The sequence below is a fragment of the Xiphophorus hellerii genome, chromosome 2 (assembly GCF_003331165.1).
Source record: "Xiphophorus hellerii strain 12219 chromosome 2, Xiphophorus_hellerii-4.1, whole genome shotgun sequence".
Lineage (NCBI taxonomy): Eukaryota > Metazoa > Chordata > Actinopteri > Cyprinodontiformes > Poeciliidae > Xiphophorus > Xiphophorus hellerii.
The window spans coordinates 4,671,128-4,689,149 of NC_045673.1; the positions used below are offsets into that span (position 1 = coordinate 4,671,128).

The window sequence follows — 18,022 nt, forward strand, 5'->3', positions numbered from 1 at the left end:
GGAAATCCTTTCCATAATTTTTTTATGTTCATCCAAAGTTATTTTTTTCAGTGTGTTTGACCAATTTGCTCCCACAAAAAGACAATAAAATAACTGCATCACAAGTGTTCACGTGTGTGAACTCTTGGCAGAAATGCAGAGTTTTACGACTGGAGGAACATCATACACTAACTTTCTGAGTAGTTTATCAGTGATTATCAGCATGCATAGTTCCCACCAAAGCTACCCTGACCTAATATATAATCCATTCATTCCTCAAGAGTGACAGCTCCTTGTGGAGGAGGAGAGGGGGAGCTAAACTGCTGACAGGCACTTCTGTTTTTCATTCCTGCATGGACTCATTTAACCAGACAAGCTCAGGTTTGTTAGGCGTCTGCAGCAAAGCAGGGGTTGAGCTTGAAGCTGTGCTTTAATCTGCATTAGCAGATCGGAGCACCATGGGGGAAAGATGCAAAGTCAGCTGGCTGTATGTTCTCTGCATCGTCTTGGCCCTGGTTTCTGTGGCAACCATTGTTACGTTGTGGACTATCGCTATCACAGGAGGGAGAGGAGGTGACGTCACAGCTCCTTGGGACAGGTACGATATCAACGACACTATGACACAACAGGATGTTTGGACGAAAGACGCAGAGGTTGCTGGATATCCAGAGTCACATCACAAAGCAACATGAGAGTTTCTCTTCTTTCAAGGAAACGTTACCTGGGCATCAACAAAACCTGTCAGCTGACTCGTATTTGATTTTGTGCAGATTCAGAAAAATGCATCTGAATTACAATAATGAAAAGTAGAATGCTTCCTTTTTTCACAAATTATAACAGCAATACATCCAGGAAGCAGAGCTGAAGGTCTGAGAGTGGCAACAAACACTTCAAAGAAATTCATTCAAAATCTGGAGAAGTTTTACCAACAAAGACAAAATGAAAACTTTAATCTGATCTGCATTTAGGTTGCAGCTCTACCATCACACTCAATGTCTTTTTACTTCATTTTTTATGCTTCTCGCTTCAGGGATCGTCTTCCTGGATATTTAGTCCCTGAGTTTTACAACATCACTCTGCGGCCTCGACTCAAGCCCAACCCAAACTCCAACCTCTACATTTTCACTGGTGAGTAAAAGTTGCAATGTGAGCCGAATCCCAGGCGAGGGTGGGAGGCTATGAATGCTGGCTCCTGGAGTCATAATCTGGCTCTAGGAGCATGAAATGCCTCCTTACTGCAAGGATAGGAGCCTGGCCTGTCATGTGAGGCTGGGCCACCCAGACATAGCTGGAATCCCCTCCACAGCCTGCTCATCTCCCCAAGAGGCCATGGATCCACTCAGAAATTTGAGTGTCCCAGAGAGAGGAAGGCACCAGACAGATGGTATATATTTTATGTGATAAACAAACAATGAGAATACTCAGCCCTCCTGGAGTCTCTAGAGCAGTGGTCTCAAACTGCAATCGTCAAGGGCCTGAGTCTCACAACTTTTAGATCTGTCTCCTCTGCTACACCCTTGATTAAATGACGAAACTACGTCACTAGAATGCAGTCAAGCTCTTCGGGTAGATAACCAAAAGTTACAGGAAGCCAGCCCTTAAAGGACTGGAGTTTAAGTACACTGATCTAGATGATGTGCTGGGCGGAGTGCCATCTCAAGATTCCCTTGTGCTCCTTCAGGACTTTAAGACCCTGCAGGCAATGATAGAGTAATGCAGAGGGCTGTGAGAGGGAGGTATGGTCTCCCTGTGGTGTTAGGTTATTAATAATCATCATGTGGACGCAAATGATGAAATGAAATGACATCAGGTATATATTGAGCTTTTCTGTACACCCAAAGATGCTTCACAATGAAATCAGTTACTCCCATATAAGCACCAATTCACATTCACTGACGGTGGCAAGCTGTGGGATTGAAGCTACTCAATATTGTATCCATGCCGGGCCATCAGTCCTTCTGACCACCACCAGCAGGCAATGTGGGTGAAGCGTTTTGTCTTGCCTAAGGACACAACGAAAGACATGGACAGAGCAGGAGCTCGAAACGGCTACCTACTGATTACAGGATGAACTCCTACCATCATTGACGCCACTTTGCTAATTGCAACCATTGCCATGCATAGGGTGACCCAGATGTCTGCCAGGTACCAGGCTAGCTTGGGTCAATTGTCTATTTTGCGATCATGCCACCAAGCATAAGGCCATATCTGTCAGACACTTGGGGAAAGAAAGAGGGAGAATTGTCACCTGATCACCACCTGTCCTGTCCAATGGGGTAGGCTTAGAGGGGAAACCTCATTAATGCAGACCCTGACACTTAATATCCTAGCTTTGTGTGCGTATGTGCTGCTGAAAGAAATTTGACTTTTAAAACAAGATTGTTTTCACTTACTCACAGCCCATCTTAAATAACCTAGAGGGTACATAGCCTTATCAGACCTGCTATTAGACATTTCCATAATCCTACAGTCATGCACCAGCTAACTGACAAATTGTTTCTTGATTAGATTCAACAGGTGATCAGCAGATCAAATACAGAAAAATGTTTGGATGTTGTCCTGTCTATTGTGTTGGTAGGATCAGTTTAAACGTTGTTGACCTTGCATGTCTCCATTTTCTCAGGTTGGTCCGCCGTTCAATTTGAATGTCTGGAAGCAACAGATCTGATTCTGATTCACTCTAACAAGCTAAACTATACAGAGATGAAAGATGAACATTTCGTCAACCTGACCTCTGAAGGTACAGAAAACATTCATGAAAAACACGTTTCTCTCGATAAGCTCAATTCAGTTTGTCCATAACATGCTGATTTACAACAATAAATGTGATGTCAAGGCTCTTTAAAAGAATAACAATCAAATAGTGAAATGCCAATACAAGTGTGTGCCCCATCCACCAAGGCTGGGGTTTCCAGGGGTTCAATTCCCAAACACTTCCTGTCTGAATTCTGCAAAATAAAGGCCACTAGTGCTACAAAAACCTTTTGAGAAACTTTTCTATCTAAATACTGAAATTTAAAAAAAAAAATCATTACAGTTTTGTTGTAATGGTTGGGTTTCAATCTGACTGGATAGAAATGCTGCTGTAGGAACTTCAGAGTGCAAAGCCCAAAACAGATGTCTGGTGTCTGGTGACGACATGTTGGATCTTGCTGGAGCAAATTTCTCACATATACACTGAAGATGACAAACCCCCTTACACAACAGTCTGCTATTGCTAACGTCAGTCTTAGAAAGTAAAGTAGGACAAAGTACCTCTAAATTAATGTCAGAGACCAATAAAGTGAGACAGAAAACAACTACTGATGCTTTTTGCCCTAAAGGTGGTTCTTCCAGCTGTCGGATCGTTACTTTAAACATATTTCACAGCTTTCTTCTCACTCTAAATGTCTTTTCCAGACGGTGTATCTGTCCCCAACATCAAGTCAACTTGGTTGCAGCTTCAAACGCAGTATCTGGTCATCCAGTTGATGGGTAAATTAACTCCAGGACAGAAGTACCAGCTGCATGCCCAGTTCACAGGAGAGCTTGCTGATGATCTGGCTGGATTTTACCGAAGCGAATATAAAGAAGATGGAGTCACAAAGTAAGATTTTCTACCCTGTTTAAGTATCTTTGTTAGACTTTTTAAACAGTTGAAACTCTTCACAGGATTGTTGCAACCTCCCAGATGCATCCCACTAATGCCAGGAAAACATTTCCTTGTTTTGATGAGCCGGCCATGAAAGCCGTTTTCCACATAACCCTCATCCACCCAACAGGAACTATCGCCCTGTCCAACGGCATGGAAATGGGTAAGAAAGAGTATGACTGCACAAACTTGCAGCTTTAGTCCTAAAATGGCTCCCAGAGGACAAAAATATTATTGTGTTATGAGCTTGACTAGAAAGAGTACATCTGTGTATTAGTTTACAAAAGCCAGTCTGGAGCAAACCAACTATAATGCTATATTTAACCAATCTCTTTCAGCCTTGATGAGAAATCTTAAATGTCCTTTAAGTAACTTTCTGTCTGTGGTCAGAGACCCACACCAGAAAATCCCAGCAAAGGAAAATGTGAGAATCAGGGACTTGAGAGCAAAAATTTGCATTTGATTCGGGAACAAGCCATAAAAAGCTAGAAAGCATCTGTCCTTCCTTTTTATTGACCCTTGAGAATTAATTTATTGCTGCTAACGTCAGTCAGGTTTTACAACAATAAATTAAGTACTTTAATAAACCACAGAGTGAAAAAAACTCTGTTTATTCTAGACAACAAGTGCAACTTCCTGAATTCTGCATCTGCCACAGGATCGCCGCCTAGTGGGACAGTCAAAGGAAAAACAATGGAGAGTTTTCAGGAAGAATTCACTTCAGACCCAACTCAGTTGGCTCATTTTGGTGATGCAGCTCTATTTGGAGCAGCTCCCAATGTCAACCTTTCCATCCTGTTGAGGATTCTCTTTTAAGTTTCTAGTAACTAAAACCTCATGACCATATGTGAGGGTTGCAATGTAGATCAACTAGTCCAAGAAGTTGTAGCTTAGCTTCTTGATCATCAAGGCGTGGTGTGGTGGCGCAGGGGGTTAGCACGCCCCACATTTGGAGGCCTTAGACCCGCGGACGTTGTAGGTTCGACTCCCGGTCTCGACGACCTTTGCCGCATGTCCTCCTTCAAAAATGGCGCCGGCTCAGCTGGCTGCCTGCAGACGCAGCTCCTGTTGTGTGTGTGTTAATCTGTGTATAAAAAATTCTTGCTGTAACTGCGAAATAATTTCCCTGCTGGGATGAATAAAGTAATTCTTCTTCTTCAAAGCAGTTTCCAAATTACTGTAGATACTGTCTAAACAAGCATATCCGTCTCCTGCTCCATCACTTTCCTTTGCTCAACACTCGAATGTGATGTGGTCCAGTGCACACTAAAGTGGGGTGTTTGGTCTAAAGCATTGATTGTTAAGGCTCTGTGGGGTCCAGCCCATAAAAGCAACAAGAAGTCCCCTCTAGATACGCCCATCAGTTTATCATAAATATTAAAGTCGGAATTTTCAGTTCAAGTATTATGATCGTAATGATGCTGTCGGATATATGCTCTGGTTTGTGCAAACTAATCCATAATACCTTTTCTTTTACATTTGATTGCAACATCATAACAATGTAATTTGCACCCACTTTTGTAATTTAAACCTCAACTGTTTCCACTGTTTAGAAAACACAACCATCACTATTGATGGAGAAACGTTGCTGAAGACAACGTTTGAAGCCACCGAAAAAATGTCCACCTACCTGTTGGCCATCATCGTGTCTGACTACGCTCACCTGAGCACAACCCAAGGAAACATTCAAGTTTGACATTTTATTCTGTCGTCTCATATAGTCCTATCTCAAGGAGTGTCAGGGAATCAAATTGTTCATTGGTTTCACGCTGCTTAGTTTAGCTTTAACCAGTGTTAATTCTGTTATGTTTGTAGTTTTTCCTGATTGTTCACTGAAATTTGCTTTTGTGTCTGCAGATTCGAATCTGGGCTCGCAAAAAGGCCATCGAGGAGGGACAGGGGAACTACGCTCTCAATGTAACTGGACCCATACTGGACTTTTTCCAGTCCTACTATAACATCTCGTATCCCCTGAGAAAGTCAGGTGAGTGTTCTTCATGGTGAAGCTCAGAAAACTCATCCCTTAAACACAGACAAATCCCAAAGGTTGTCCTGAATCCTTCAACTCTGATTCACAGACCAAATCGCTCTGCCAGACTTTTATTTTGGGGCGATGGAGAACTGGGGACTGGTCACCTATAGAGAAACCAACCTCCTCTATGATCCTGAGACCTCTTCTAACAGCAATAAAGAAACCACAGTCACCATCATTGCTCATGAACTGGCACACATGGTAACTTTTTTCCATTTTAAACTGAACACTTCACAGATTAGTGGGCCAACAAACTTTCCCCTGGTGTGCTGCAGTGGTTTGGTAACCTGGTGACGCTGCGCTGGTGGAATGAGGTTTGGCTAAATGAAGGCTTTGCTTCATACGTATCCTACCTGGGAGCTGACTATGCAGAACCAGACTGGAATGTGGTAAGGAGACAGTAAGGGGCTCAGGACATACAGTGATGTGAAAATATTTTTCCATTTTTGCCTTGAAGGTAGATAAAGTTAGCATAAGTAAATACAAAAATAAGTTTTCAAATGATTTCATTCACTAAGGGAAAAAAAATAACTGTCCAAAAACCACCTTCCCAGATGACCAGAGGGCAAAGTAAGTGCCTGAATATCACCTGAGCTGTAAAATTTATTTAAACAGAGCCTTTCTGACAGCTAAAATGTCTGAAAAAGCAACACATTACCTAAAACAAAATCCAAAAATGGTAGAAAAACTAAGTAATTGGCAATTATCATTGTAGAAAGCAGTATGAAACCATTTGGTATACTAGTGAACCAAAGGGAGAGTCATAAACCACAACTGGAGAAAACAAAAAGCACTACTGAGCCTTTCCAGGAGACACAACATCAGTCTAAAGACACTGATAATTAAACCAGGAAGTCACAAAACAACACAGAATAATGTCTAAAGCTTGACTCAGTTAAGGTCAGAGTTCAAGAGTTAGCAATAAGATTGAAAGGCTGCATGGGAAATTGTCTTAGTCCAAAACCAGCAGAAGAACACAAAGGCCCATTTCACATTTACCAAAACATTTGGGGAAAATACTTTTAAGACTGAAGAGATAAAAGTTAACCTTTTTGGAAGGTGAGTTCCATCTGATCTAGAACCAACCAATCAAACACGCTGAAGGTGGTGTTACTGGGCTGTTCTGCTTCCTGAAGGCCTGGACGACTTTCTATAACTGAATCATTAATTCTGCTCTCTACCAGAAAATCCTGCAGAACAACCAGCCTTTGGTGCTGGAGCTTTCGCCAGATCACACCTTGGTTCTGTAGCAGAATAATGATCCAAAGTACAGTAGCAATGCTGCCTCTGAATGATTAAAAAATAGTTTTGGAGTCATCTAGTCAAAGTCTGGACTTAAATCCAATACAGATAGTGTATTGGTATACACTATCTGTATACCAATACAGATAGTTATTGAATGACACACCATTCAATAACATTCCAGTTTGGCTGAAGAAAAACATTTCTGCCAAGCAGAATGGTCCAAATTCCTCTGGCAATGTTGATGTCAGTTGTTGTTGCTAAGGTAGGCATTTCTATTTATTAGAAATAAATAAATGGATCTTTCACACATAGATCCAGGTTTGTTTCCCTTAATTAATGAAATTCTAATTTGAAAACTGCTCTTTGTATTTACTCCGGTTATCTCTATCTAACTGCTACCTTAAGTGACTTTATGTTTGATTCAGAAAGATTTGATCGTATTGGACGACGTGCAGAAAGTCTTTGCAGTCGACGCCTTGGTATCTTCTCATCCTTTGACTTCTAAGGAAGACAGTATCAACCTGCCAGGACAGATCATGGAGCAATTTGACACCATTTCCTACAGCAAGGTACACACAGCCAACCTAACCAGCAAACGGTAACATGGCAGTTTAAATTTGCTCAAACACAGTCAACTCCTTAACTAGTTAATTAAACCGTACAAGGTAAAACCCCTAACCTGTAAAAATTTGAAATCTTTCTTGACTTTTTCGTGACAGTCAATACAGTTTATGTGTTTAGCACATTTCAGCAACATTTCAGTTTTTAGTGCTTTACATTGTGCTAATATTTAAAAAAAAATCACAAACACATAATGCAGTCAACAGTTGTGAAAACTAAAAACATTCAGCATTTTGTCAAGTGCGACTGTTAAAATCATCAATACATTTCAAATATGTTGGTCAACGTTTCATTTATTATGTTTCAAAAGCAACTCTGACCAGATGGGCTTTGAGTCTTGATTTAAAGGAACTCAGTGTTTCAGCTGTTTTGCAGTTTTCTGGAAGTTTGTTCCAGATTTGAGGTACACAAACTGAATGCTGCTTCTCTGTGTTTGGTTCTGGTTCTTGAGATTCAGTGGGTCTAAAACTAGGACATTTAGTTTCTTAGTTCATAATCTTACATTTTTTAGTTAAAAGTCACCCCTTTTTGTTTTTCAGGATGCAACATATTCCTAAAAACATGTTTTATTGAGGTGTTTTTTTATGTTTAGGTTCCCTCTTCCTACACTTAACACCATTCTGACATAAGACCACTAATGCTTTGATCTATCTATCTATCTATCTATCTATCTATCTATCTATCTATCTATCTATCTATCTATCTATCTATCTATCTATCTATCTATCTATCTATCTATCTATCTATCTATCTATCTATCTATCTATCTATCTATCTATCTATCTATCTATCTATCTAATCTTCAAGGTTTCTGTGCCTCTAGTTGTGGAACCTGATCCAAGTCCATCGTTCTTCCTTTATTGTTCAACAAGCCGGATTATAAAAACATGCCATTTTTAATTTATTGGCAGACATTTTCTTAAGTGCAACTTCAAAACACAGTCAGGTAAACTTTAGTCTTTAGCTGATGAATAGGTGACCTGATTCCTTTTCTCCGTTTGTGTCTCAGGGAGCCGCGGTGTTGAGGATGCTGTCAGACTTCCTGTCAGAGTCGGTCTTCAAACAAGGACTCAGCGTATGAGTTTGTTCTTTCCAAGCAAAAACAGTAGATTAGTTTATCTTATTGTGGTTAAAACTATTTGACCAAAAGCAACTTTTTCCCCTTTGTCCACAGAGTTATCTCAGACATTTTTCCTATGGTAACACAACTGGGAGTGACTTGTGGAAACATCTGCAAATGGTGAGATGAGGACTTCTGACTTCTACATCTCCAATATCTGTATTAGGTTTCCTGTGATCGATCGCATTAACATCCTTCATTTAGACATAGTTTGTGAATCTATTCACAGTAACTTGATTTCTGCAGGCAGTGCAAGACAACAACGTGTCTCTTCCTCGTCAAGTTGACGCCATCATGAACCGCTGGGTGCATCAGATGGGCTTCCCGGTGGTTACCATAGACACAAGCACAGGCATTGTTTCCCAGAATCACTTCCTGCTGGTTCCAGAATCGAATGTCACTGTGGAATCGCCATACAAGTACGCAAACATGAGAGAATTTAAAACACAACTTCTGGCAAAGCTGATTGGCGATGAATTGTAAGAAAAAATTATAGTTCTTCCAAAAGAAATGGTCACATATTGATTTTCATTCTTTTTGTTATTTCTCTGTAGAGGCAATTGCTTGTCAAACCAACTATTCTATGAAACATTCAGTCGTTGGAGAAATCAAAGAATAAAAATGAATAAAATAAGAAACCATTAACCTACAAATAAACCTCATAAATAACCCACAAAATATAAAGTAAACTAAGAATACATTTTAACAAAATTTAGAGTGATAAAAATGAATAAATAGCTCAAACACTCTCAAAAAATGGGATTTAATTACAAGTATATGGTTTGAATCCTGTGTAAAGTGAAGCATCTTGTTGGACCAGGGCAAAATTAAATCATCAGTAAAGAAAACTTCAAGTACAATGGTCTGAAACTAGAAAAAGACACTTAAAGAAAAGAAATGAAGGTTCTGTGAGATAAAACGGAAGAGTCACTGACTTTGATGAATTGGTAATATAAAAATAAAAAAATATTGGAATAAACACCTAAATCGGAGTTTGTAGAAAAAAGCAGCAGATGTTGCTTGAAGAAGCAGAGGAGATGGTAATGAGGAGTTCTGCAGGAAATGCACATTTTTCTCATTCCATTAATGGAATGTTGATCAGCATTTTTAAGATTCCAACATATAGATGTACTATATTGAAAAATCACAAAATCATTTAATTCTTATGCCTTACTTTTGTCTAGTTTCTGGTGCAAATAATTCAGTACACTTGAAATAAGACAAAACTAACTTACTAAGTAACTTTTCAGCAAGACATATGAGTTTGTTTTAAGTAAATAATTTCTTAATGTTGATGAAAACGTTCTAGTTCCACTGGCAGATTATTTCACATATATCATGGGAAAAATGTCTTTCTATAAGTAAAAAAATCTCCCAGTTGAACTTGTACTTTTTCATCAATATAAAGGAATTATTTACTAAAAACAACCTCCTATATCTTGCAAAAAATATTACTTGTAAGTTAGTTTTGTCTTATTGCCAGTGCACTAGGATATTTACCGTAGAAACTAGACCAAAAACACTTAGTAAGATTTTGTGTTTTTGCAGTGTACCATCTTCAGACAGTGTTGATTTTGTGTTTTTGCCAGTAGTTGTGCATCAGCAACACTTTTCCCACTGCAGCTCTGCAGACTAAGCTCTAACAGCTTTGGGTTTTTCAGGTACGAGTGGATGATCCCTGTGCGCTGGATGAAAGACGGAGCCACCAAAAACATTTGGTGGCTCTTGGAAAAGAAAGGTGTGCAATTATAGTGTATTAAATGTGCAGAAAGCGTATGCTGAATATAATAAAATGTCTTCAAAATGTGTTTGTCAGATCTGAATGTGGACATGAGGACTGGGCCTTCCTGGGTTTTGGCTAACATCAATGTGACGGGGTATTATCGGGTGAACTACGACCTGGGGAACTGGGAGCGGCTCTTTTCTCAGCTCAATACAGACCACCAGGTTACCAAACACACTTTACCTGATGGAGCTAGCAGAGCATCTGCCAGCTGATAGATTTATTTTGTATTCTCCAGAAGTATTTCAACCTCTGCAGACTGACTTTGTAACCCGATTTAGGTGATCCCACTGATCAACAGAGCCCAACTGGTGGACGATGCGTTCAACCTGGCCAGGTAGGACCAGTCAAGTCAGTTGTATTTATTTTAGTGCAAATTATAAATACTTGCTCTGTTTACAAATACAGATCAGGAAACAAGTCTTGGTTCATTTTACCTTTATGTTTACCAGATCATTTTAAAGAAACCAATGTCAAATGTGATCTTTAAGATCTGTGTGAACAGATACCTGTAAATGTTGCCTTTGTAGTCTGAGGAAACTTTAAAGATGTCATATCTTGACTGACAGAAAATCATGTTAATGCTGAAACAATGTGATTCCTATAGAACTACCAGCTTAAAACTTTGTAAAGATCAAATCATCATATGAAGTCCACTGCAAAAATACAAAATATTAGTAACTATCTGCAAATATCTTAGTAACAGCTGAAATAAGAAAAAACTAACTTATAAGTAACTTTTTGCAAGATAATGGAGCTTGTTTTAAGTCAATAATTCATTAATAATGATGGAAAAGTACTAGTTCCACAAACTGATGTAAAAATGTTTGTTTAGCCACATAAAGTATCATGCTCAGCAGCAAACACACCCAACCACAGCTCAGAGTAACTCATTGATATGTTAATGCAGTACCCGTGTAGTCTGATATAAAAACATTTTAGACAATGTCAAACATTGAGAAGTTTTAATTATAGTTATTAAACATCATGAAGCAAAAAAAATAAAAAATACAAATACAATCAACTCATTTCCTTCTTTCTTTTCTCCGTCCCTGAAGCATAAGTCCTTTTTTGCGACATTGTTTACATCGCACGGCAGCTCACATTACCGGTGAACTGTGACCTAACGCGCCCACCAGGGGGCTCCCAAGAGCAATGAATTTTTTACTTTTGCCTGAACCTGTTTGAGAGCCACTTGCCAGTTCGGATAACTACGAAGCCGTCCGTGGCTGTACTCTAATAATCAGACCAAAGTGAAACTTGCGTGGACAAAAACCCAACGGAAGAAAACCCGCATCTGCATCCGAAGCAACTGAGTCAAAGAAGTAGCTAACTATGCTAGCGCAGGTTATTTGCAACCACTTCTTTAAGTCATCATGTCACCCCTCAATAGCTGTAAGTAGCAGTAAAACAATACTGTCACAATATTGTCACATCCTACATATTTTATCGCCTAAAACTTCTGACGAAAGCCGGGCAGAGAGTTGCTAAGATGTAAACAAATGGTGGTTCCGGTTTGCGGCGGAAGTCGCGCCCATAATTCACGCAAAGCATCATGGGGTCTAGGAATGAAGTGGATAACGAATGGTTTCTACATGATCAAATATATATTATTGTAAAAAAAAAAAATCACAACTTTATAATGAAAACTGTGTGTTTTTGTTAATATGATCACATAGAAATCAATACTAAAAAAAATCTGTACCACTTAGGCCCTGATTAAACGCATTGAATATGACTGCTTAATAATTGTGGGAGGTTTCAACATCCATGTTGAAGAGCCTGAAGAACGAGAGGCAAAAAAGCTGTATGATATTCATGATCATTCTGGTCTAATTCAGCATGTTGACAAAGCAACACAAGTCATCTCCAGTTTGGATGTATTATGTATCTCTGCAGAGCTCAGCTGCTCTCCACCACTCTGGCTCTGAGGACGACTTCCTACCTGTCCAAGGAAACCGAGTACATGCCCTGGCAGTCTGCACTCAACAACCTGAACTACTTCAACCTCATGCTGGACCAAACCGAAGTCTATGAGCCCATGCAGGTGAAGACTTCTCAGATGTTAGCTGTTTGGATGCTATGAGCGTTTTAACAGGTAAACCTCCATCTTTTCCTGTTTCTGTGATTCATCAGGAATACATCAGGAAACAGGTGACTCCACTCTTCTTGTACTTCAGGAGTATAACGTCAAACTGGACCAAAGTTCCTGAGAAGCACACTGACCAGTGAGTTTATTCACATAAGTGGAAACAACAGTATTTGATCCTTTTCACCCAGTTATTTCTCATTAATCTGTACATGTTCAGTACAGAAATGTGATTGTGGTGATTATGGCACTCAAACAAAATCAGCAACATGTTGCAGAAACTGCATTAGCCAGCACTAGTTTTTTCTAATAACCAGAACGCGCTCTTTCTGAAAAGCAAAAGTGGTTCCATGCAAAGTAATCCGCAATGTCATTATTTACTAAATTATCATCATTACTGAATACAGAGTTCTAGAAAAGGTTTACACATCTGAAATGATGTGTTTATCTTCTGATGAGAAGGTTTTGAATACAAGTATAGAAGATACAAGATAGAAATAGTTCTTATTGTCCAAATGTGGGGAAATTCAGGAAGTAAAGGGAAAATGGAAGTTTGCACATTCAAACTAAGGTTAAACATATATTAAAACAGAAACGAGAATAAGTAAGTGTATGGTAAGATCAAATAATCTATTGAATACAGCATGCCCAGACTGAAAGAAAGTAGGTAAATTAGAAAAAAATTATGTGATAAAGATTTGTATATTTGTGTATATGAAACAACATTTATAAGAAATTAAAACAACTGTGCAAATATTTACAAGGATGTTATTTGAAATGAGAAATCCACATACGTTAGATACTTTTATTGCCATATGTAATTCTGAGGCTAAAAGATACGAGTATTAGGGCCATACTAAATAAAATAAAGAAAAAAAATTTAAATTACGAGAATAAAGTCAAAATAATACAAGAATAAAGTAATAATATTATGAGAATAAAGTTGTATGAGAATAAATTCAAAATATGATGACTTTATTCTTGTAATTAAAATTGTTTTATTTTCTTTGTGTGGCACTAAAACTGTCATAAAGACGGAACTACTCTTTACACAAATCCACATCTTTATGGGTTATAGCGCCCCCTTTGGTCACAGAACTTCTTGCTCTAACAGGTTTTGTCTCCCCCTGCAGGTATAATCAGGTAAATGCACTCAGCACAGCCTGCAGAACCGGACTACCGGAGTGCCAGGACCTGATCCGCATGTGGTTCCGGCAGTGGATGGACAACCCTGAACGCAACCTGTGGGTCTGATTTATGCAACATTTCATCATGTTTATTTCAATGTGTGTGAAAATAAGATCCGTCCGTCCATCCATCCATCCATCCATCCATCCATCCATTTAACCAATCAAGTTTATTTGTATGGCATATTTCAGCAACAAGGAGTTCAAATTGCTTTACATCATAAACACAAATACAGTCAGTAAACATTTCATGTTTCCAAATTCCATCGTTACACATCAAAATGTTGGTCAATGTTTCATTTACTATCATTCAAAATCAGCTCTAACCTGGAGGGTTTTTAGTCTGGATTTAAGGAAACTCAGTGTTTCAGCTGTTTTGCAGTTTTCTGGAAGTTTGTTCCAGAACAAGTGAAACTAATCTGCAGCTCGTTCCTTCCTTCAGCATCCACCCGAACCTTCGCTCGGCGGTGTACTGCAGCGCCGTGGCGGCCGGCGGCGAGGCTGAGTGGAACTTCACATGGTCGCAGCTTCAGGACGCTACGGTGGCCAGCGAGGCCAATAAACTCATGTTGGCTCTGGCCTGCAGCAACAACACGCAGCTGCTGGAGAGGTGAGCCTCGCCTTCACTGCCTCGTGGTTCAGGCCTCCGATGGTCCAGCAGCTCAAACCAAACGGAAACCAGTCTGGTGTCCAAACTGGCAACTTTAAACTACTGGTGGACCATAAAATTCATTATATTAAAAATGAAAAAACTAGTGTGATTTTTATTATTATTATATTAATATTGGAATAGAATAGAATTAACATTGTAAAAAATAATAATAATAAAAATAACACGTCTTTGATTTACAGTAATCTACCGGCAACTTTGGTTGCCAGAATTTTACCGTATAATTGCAGGTTTTACCGTGTAGGAAAACATATGATATGGTTGAAATAGTTTATGCTAAGGTATTTTCTCATGTCTTTTTGAAATGTTTGCAAGTTGTTGAAGCAGTTGATTTGAATTTTGTGTTTAATTTAATTTTGTTTGTGTTTTCAGAAATACCTTTATGTCTATTTATGAATATTTGTAAAGGATCATTATAGTAATGTCTGATGTGAACCTCAGGAAGAATTGTCTCTGCTGTGGTAGAGGCTAATGTAGGCCCTTAAATAAACAAACATTATTTGTACCATAGTCAATTTTATGGTCATTAATAAAAACTCCAGTTTTAGATGTTTATATCTGTTAACCTTAGATAAACTGGTGAGGATCCACGATACAATTTCACATGTGAAAAACAGATTATCCAAATCCTCGGTTACTTTTTCACAGAATACGAACTCATCCACATCCATTTCAAACTGACTTGAAGGTATCTGGAGTTCACGTTGGACCCGGCAAAGATCCGGAAACAGGACGCCACCGCCGTCATCACCGCCGTAGCCAATAACAGAGCGGGACAAAATCTCACCTGGCAATTTGTCACGAAGAACTGGGAACACATGTTCACAGAGTGAGTGTCAAACGGTGTTGATTGTTTAAGCATTATGTATTTATTGGTTTATTTATTGTTCACCTTTCTAGTCCTGCTGACGTATATAAGTTTTTGATCGACAAGTTTCGTGTTTTTAACCATTTTAACCGTTCTGTCTTTTGTCAGAGCATTTCTTCTTCTTACAAACCTCCTACTGACGTCGCTTTAGTAATCTGAGATGTTTAATTGTTAAAAATTTGTGTGGGTTTTTGCCAGGTATGGTGTGGGCTCTTTCTCCTTTGCTTCTCTGATCAGTGGCGTCACAGCGAGGTTCTCCACACCTCAGGAGCTGCAACAGGTGTGTGATTTTGATTTTGCTAACAAATATAATTTGAGCTGATCCACAGTCAAAGCCACAGTCTGACCTGGTAGGTGAATAATTGCTGAATGTGTTTTATCAAAAGAAAGATAGATATAGTTGTTTTGTTAGAATTTAACAAGATGAATTGGCTGGAATTAACTAAAATGTTTTCATGTCCAACAATGCAAAAGAACCTCTAGAAGATGTGCTACAAATATAAGAAGTTGGGATTTCTGGGGTTTGTTTGATGAAGATGTGCAACATATGCAGATAATAATAATAGTAGATTTTATTTAGAAGCGTCTTTCACAGTGTCAGAGTACTTCTGTACGAATCAAACAGGAAACAAAGAAACGTTACACATTACAAATTGTGCTAATAAAGTTCCCAGTTTGGTCCGCAAAATTTTGAGTGTTTTGTGGTAATTGGATTTTTGTTTGTCACTGATTGATTCCTGACAAATTGGCGCCCAACGTGGGGCACCCACAACCCTTAAAGGTGCATTCACACCAGCCCTGTTTACTCTGCTTTAATCGAACTCTAGTCTGTTTGTCTAGAGAGTCCGTTACGTTTGGAGAGTTATGAATGCACAATCCAACTCTGACACGGACCAAAAACACAAACTCTAGTCCACCTGAAAACCTAGGTCTCGGTTCAGTTGATGTGAATTCTAGTTCAGTTTGAATGCATATGTGATTAACCTCTCTAAAAGCAGGAAGCAAACTACATGGCATTCTGGGTAAATAAAGCTAAAACAAACATGTAGCTCTAGCGCTAGCAGGAGAAATGGTTTGTGGCCTTTTACAAACGACAAAAGAGAAATCCTGCAAATCTGACGCTACTCCATTTTGGTTTACATTTCATGAAGAAGGAAGTTGCACTCAATGTCTTCAACTGAGGTTTGGTGTTGATTCTTTCAGTGGTTCTTGGCGATAGGGGAACAGATTTTTCAAAAGGTTTGGTTTGTTTGAGTGTGAAAGCGAACCTCAGCAGCTGAAAATGTTTGATTGATCCCAAATCAAACCGAATCTACCCAACTATCGAGTGTGAAAACTCCCAAAGAATCTCATATTCTACCAAACAATCTCATATTCTACCATAATCCGAACTTGAGTCTGACCTGTTGAAGTCTGAAGTCCTGTGATTCCTTTGATAGTTGCTGGATTTTGAGGAGGAGCACAAAGATGCAGGATTCGGTTCTGCGGCGCTCGCAGTGGATCAGGCCTTGGAGCGGACCCAGGCCAACATCAAGTGGGTGCAGAGGAACAAACAGGAGGTTCTGCAATGGTTCAGCAGCCAGACTGGTAACTAGCAGAGCTTACTGGGCGCTGTGAGTCTGGAAGGAGGTGGTGATGATGAAGAGCAGCCTCAAGGTGTACATGTGTTTATCAGAATCATAAAGAAAGAATAAATGTCCACAGAGAACAAAAAGGGAGGCTTAACAAATAATAATTCCTCTCAAAGCCAATGCAAAAGCCAAAACCAGTTTTATATATTATATATTCTTGTATATACAGTAAATTGAATGTGGTTGTTTTGAAAAGTGTTTCAGTACTGTGTTAATGATCTGGATTTAACTGAATTGAATTGGAGTCTATTCTTTTCTGTTTTACAGTGACATCAGAAAAGCAACACATGGAAATAAATGTCAAAAACTAATTAATTATGATAACGTTTTTCATTGTTTAGTAACTGTACTTGTATTATTGGAGTTGATATAAATTATAAAATACAGATAACTTTGTTTGGTTTCTTTCTGAAGACACAAATTCAACCATGTAAAGTAAAGATATCGGGTACAGTACAAGTACCGACACCCTAATAAATGTTTCAGCTTGTTACGTTACAACAAGAAGAAACAATTATTGATTTATTATTTCAATAATAAATCATTTTCCCATAAGTGAAATAATCTACCAGTAGAACTAGAACTTTTTCATCAATATTAAGGAATTACAGACTTTAAAAACAAGCTCCCATATCTTGCTGAAAAATTACTTAAAAGTTAAGTTCTATCTTATTTCAAGTGAACTAAGATATTTGCACTAGAAACTAGACAAAAAATACTGGGTAAGATTTCTGCTGATTTCCACTGACAATGCACAATTTGACATTTTTAAAATGAATTTTCTGATGGGAAACACCAATAGAAAAAAAATCTTTCCCAAGGTTGAGGTGCTTGTTTTATACCAGGGGTGTCGAACTCCGGTCCTCAAGGGCCGCTGTCCTGCAACTTTTAGATGTGCCTCTGCTGCACCACACCTGAATAGAATAATTAGGTCATTAAGGCTCTGGAGAACTGATCTACACAAGGAGGAGGTAATTCAGCAATTTCATTCCAGTGTTTTGTACTTGTGGCACATCTAAAAACTGCAGGACAGCGGCCCTCGAGGACTGGAGTTTGACACCTGTGTTTTATACTATATCAAAATTGGTTTGTTTCCAAAACTGACAGTAACATTTTCTTCGCATCACGCGAGTCACATGATCAACAACCAATTAACTTTTGACAAA

The 18,022-nt window shown here is 38.9% G+C and overlaps 1 protein-coding gene across 1 annotated transcript; it reads left to right on the forward strand.

The window, feature by feature from the left end:
• Positions 1 to 289: 289 nt before the first annotated feature.
• On the forward strand, positions 290 to 17,251 carry LOC116711896 (aminopeptidase Ey-like). Its single transcript, XM_032551508.1, has 23 exons — positions 290 to 577; positions 1,010 to 1,107; positions 2,603 to 2,719; positions 3,379 to 3,565; positions 3,631 to 3,773; positions 5,164 to 5,300; positions 5,468 to 5,594; positions 5,689 to 5,843; positions 5,918 to 6,031; positions 7,313 to 7,456; positions 8,518 to 8,583; positions 8,683 to 8,748; positions 8,875 to 9,047; positions 10,290 to 10,366; positions 10,445 to 10,575; positions 10,693 to 10,748; positions 12,311 to 12,458; positions 12,548 to 12,639; positions 13,634 to 13,744; positions 14,130 to 14,297; positions 15,046 to 15,186; positions 15,424 to 15,505; positions 16,665 to 17,251. Exons 1-23 carry the CDS (start codon positions 438 to 440, stop codon positions 16,818 to 16,820), a joined length of 2,829 nt encoding a protein of 942 aa, XP_032407399.1. The 5' UTR covers positions 290 to 437; the 3' UTR covers positions 16,821 to 17,251.
• Positions 17,252 to 18,022: the final 771 nt, after the last annotated feature.

Excerpts from the sequence above, each read along its gene's own strand:
- LOC116711896 (XM_032551508.1), top strand. The coding sequence starts at position 438 with ATGGGGGAAAGATGCAAAGTCAGCTGGCTGTATGTTCTCTGCATCGTC. Across the intron at positions 6,032-7,312 it reads CAGAACCAGACTGGAATGTG|AAAGATTTGATCGTATTGGA; the intron begins GTAAGGAGACAG and ends TGTTTGATTCAG. Across the intron at positions 9,048-10,289 it reads ACTGTGGAATCGCCATACAA|GTACGAGTGGATGATCCCTG; the intron begins GTACGCAAACAT and ends TGGGTTTTTCAG.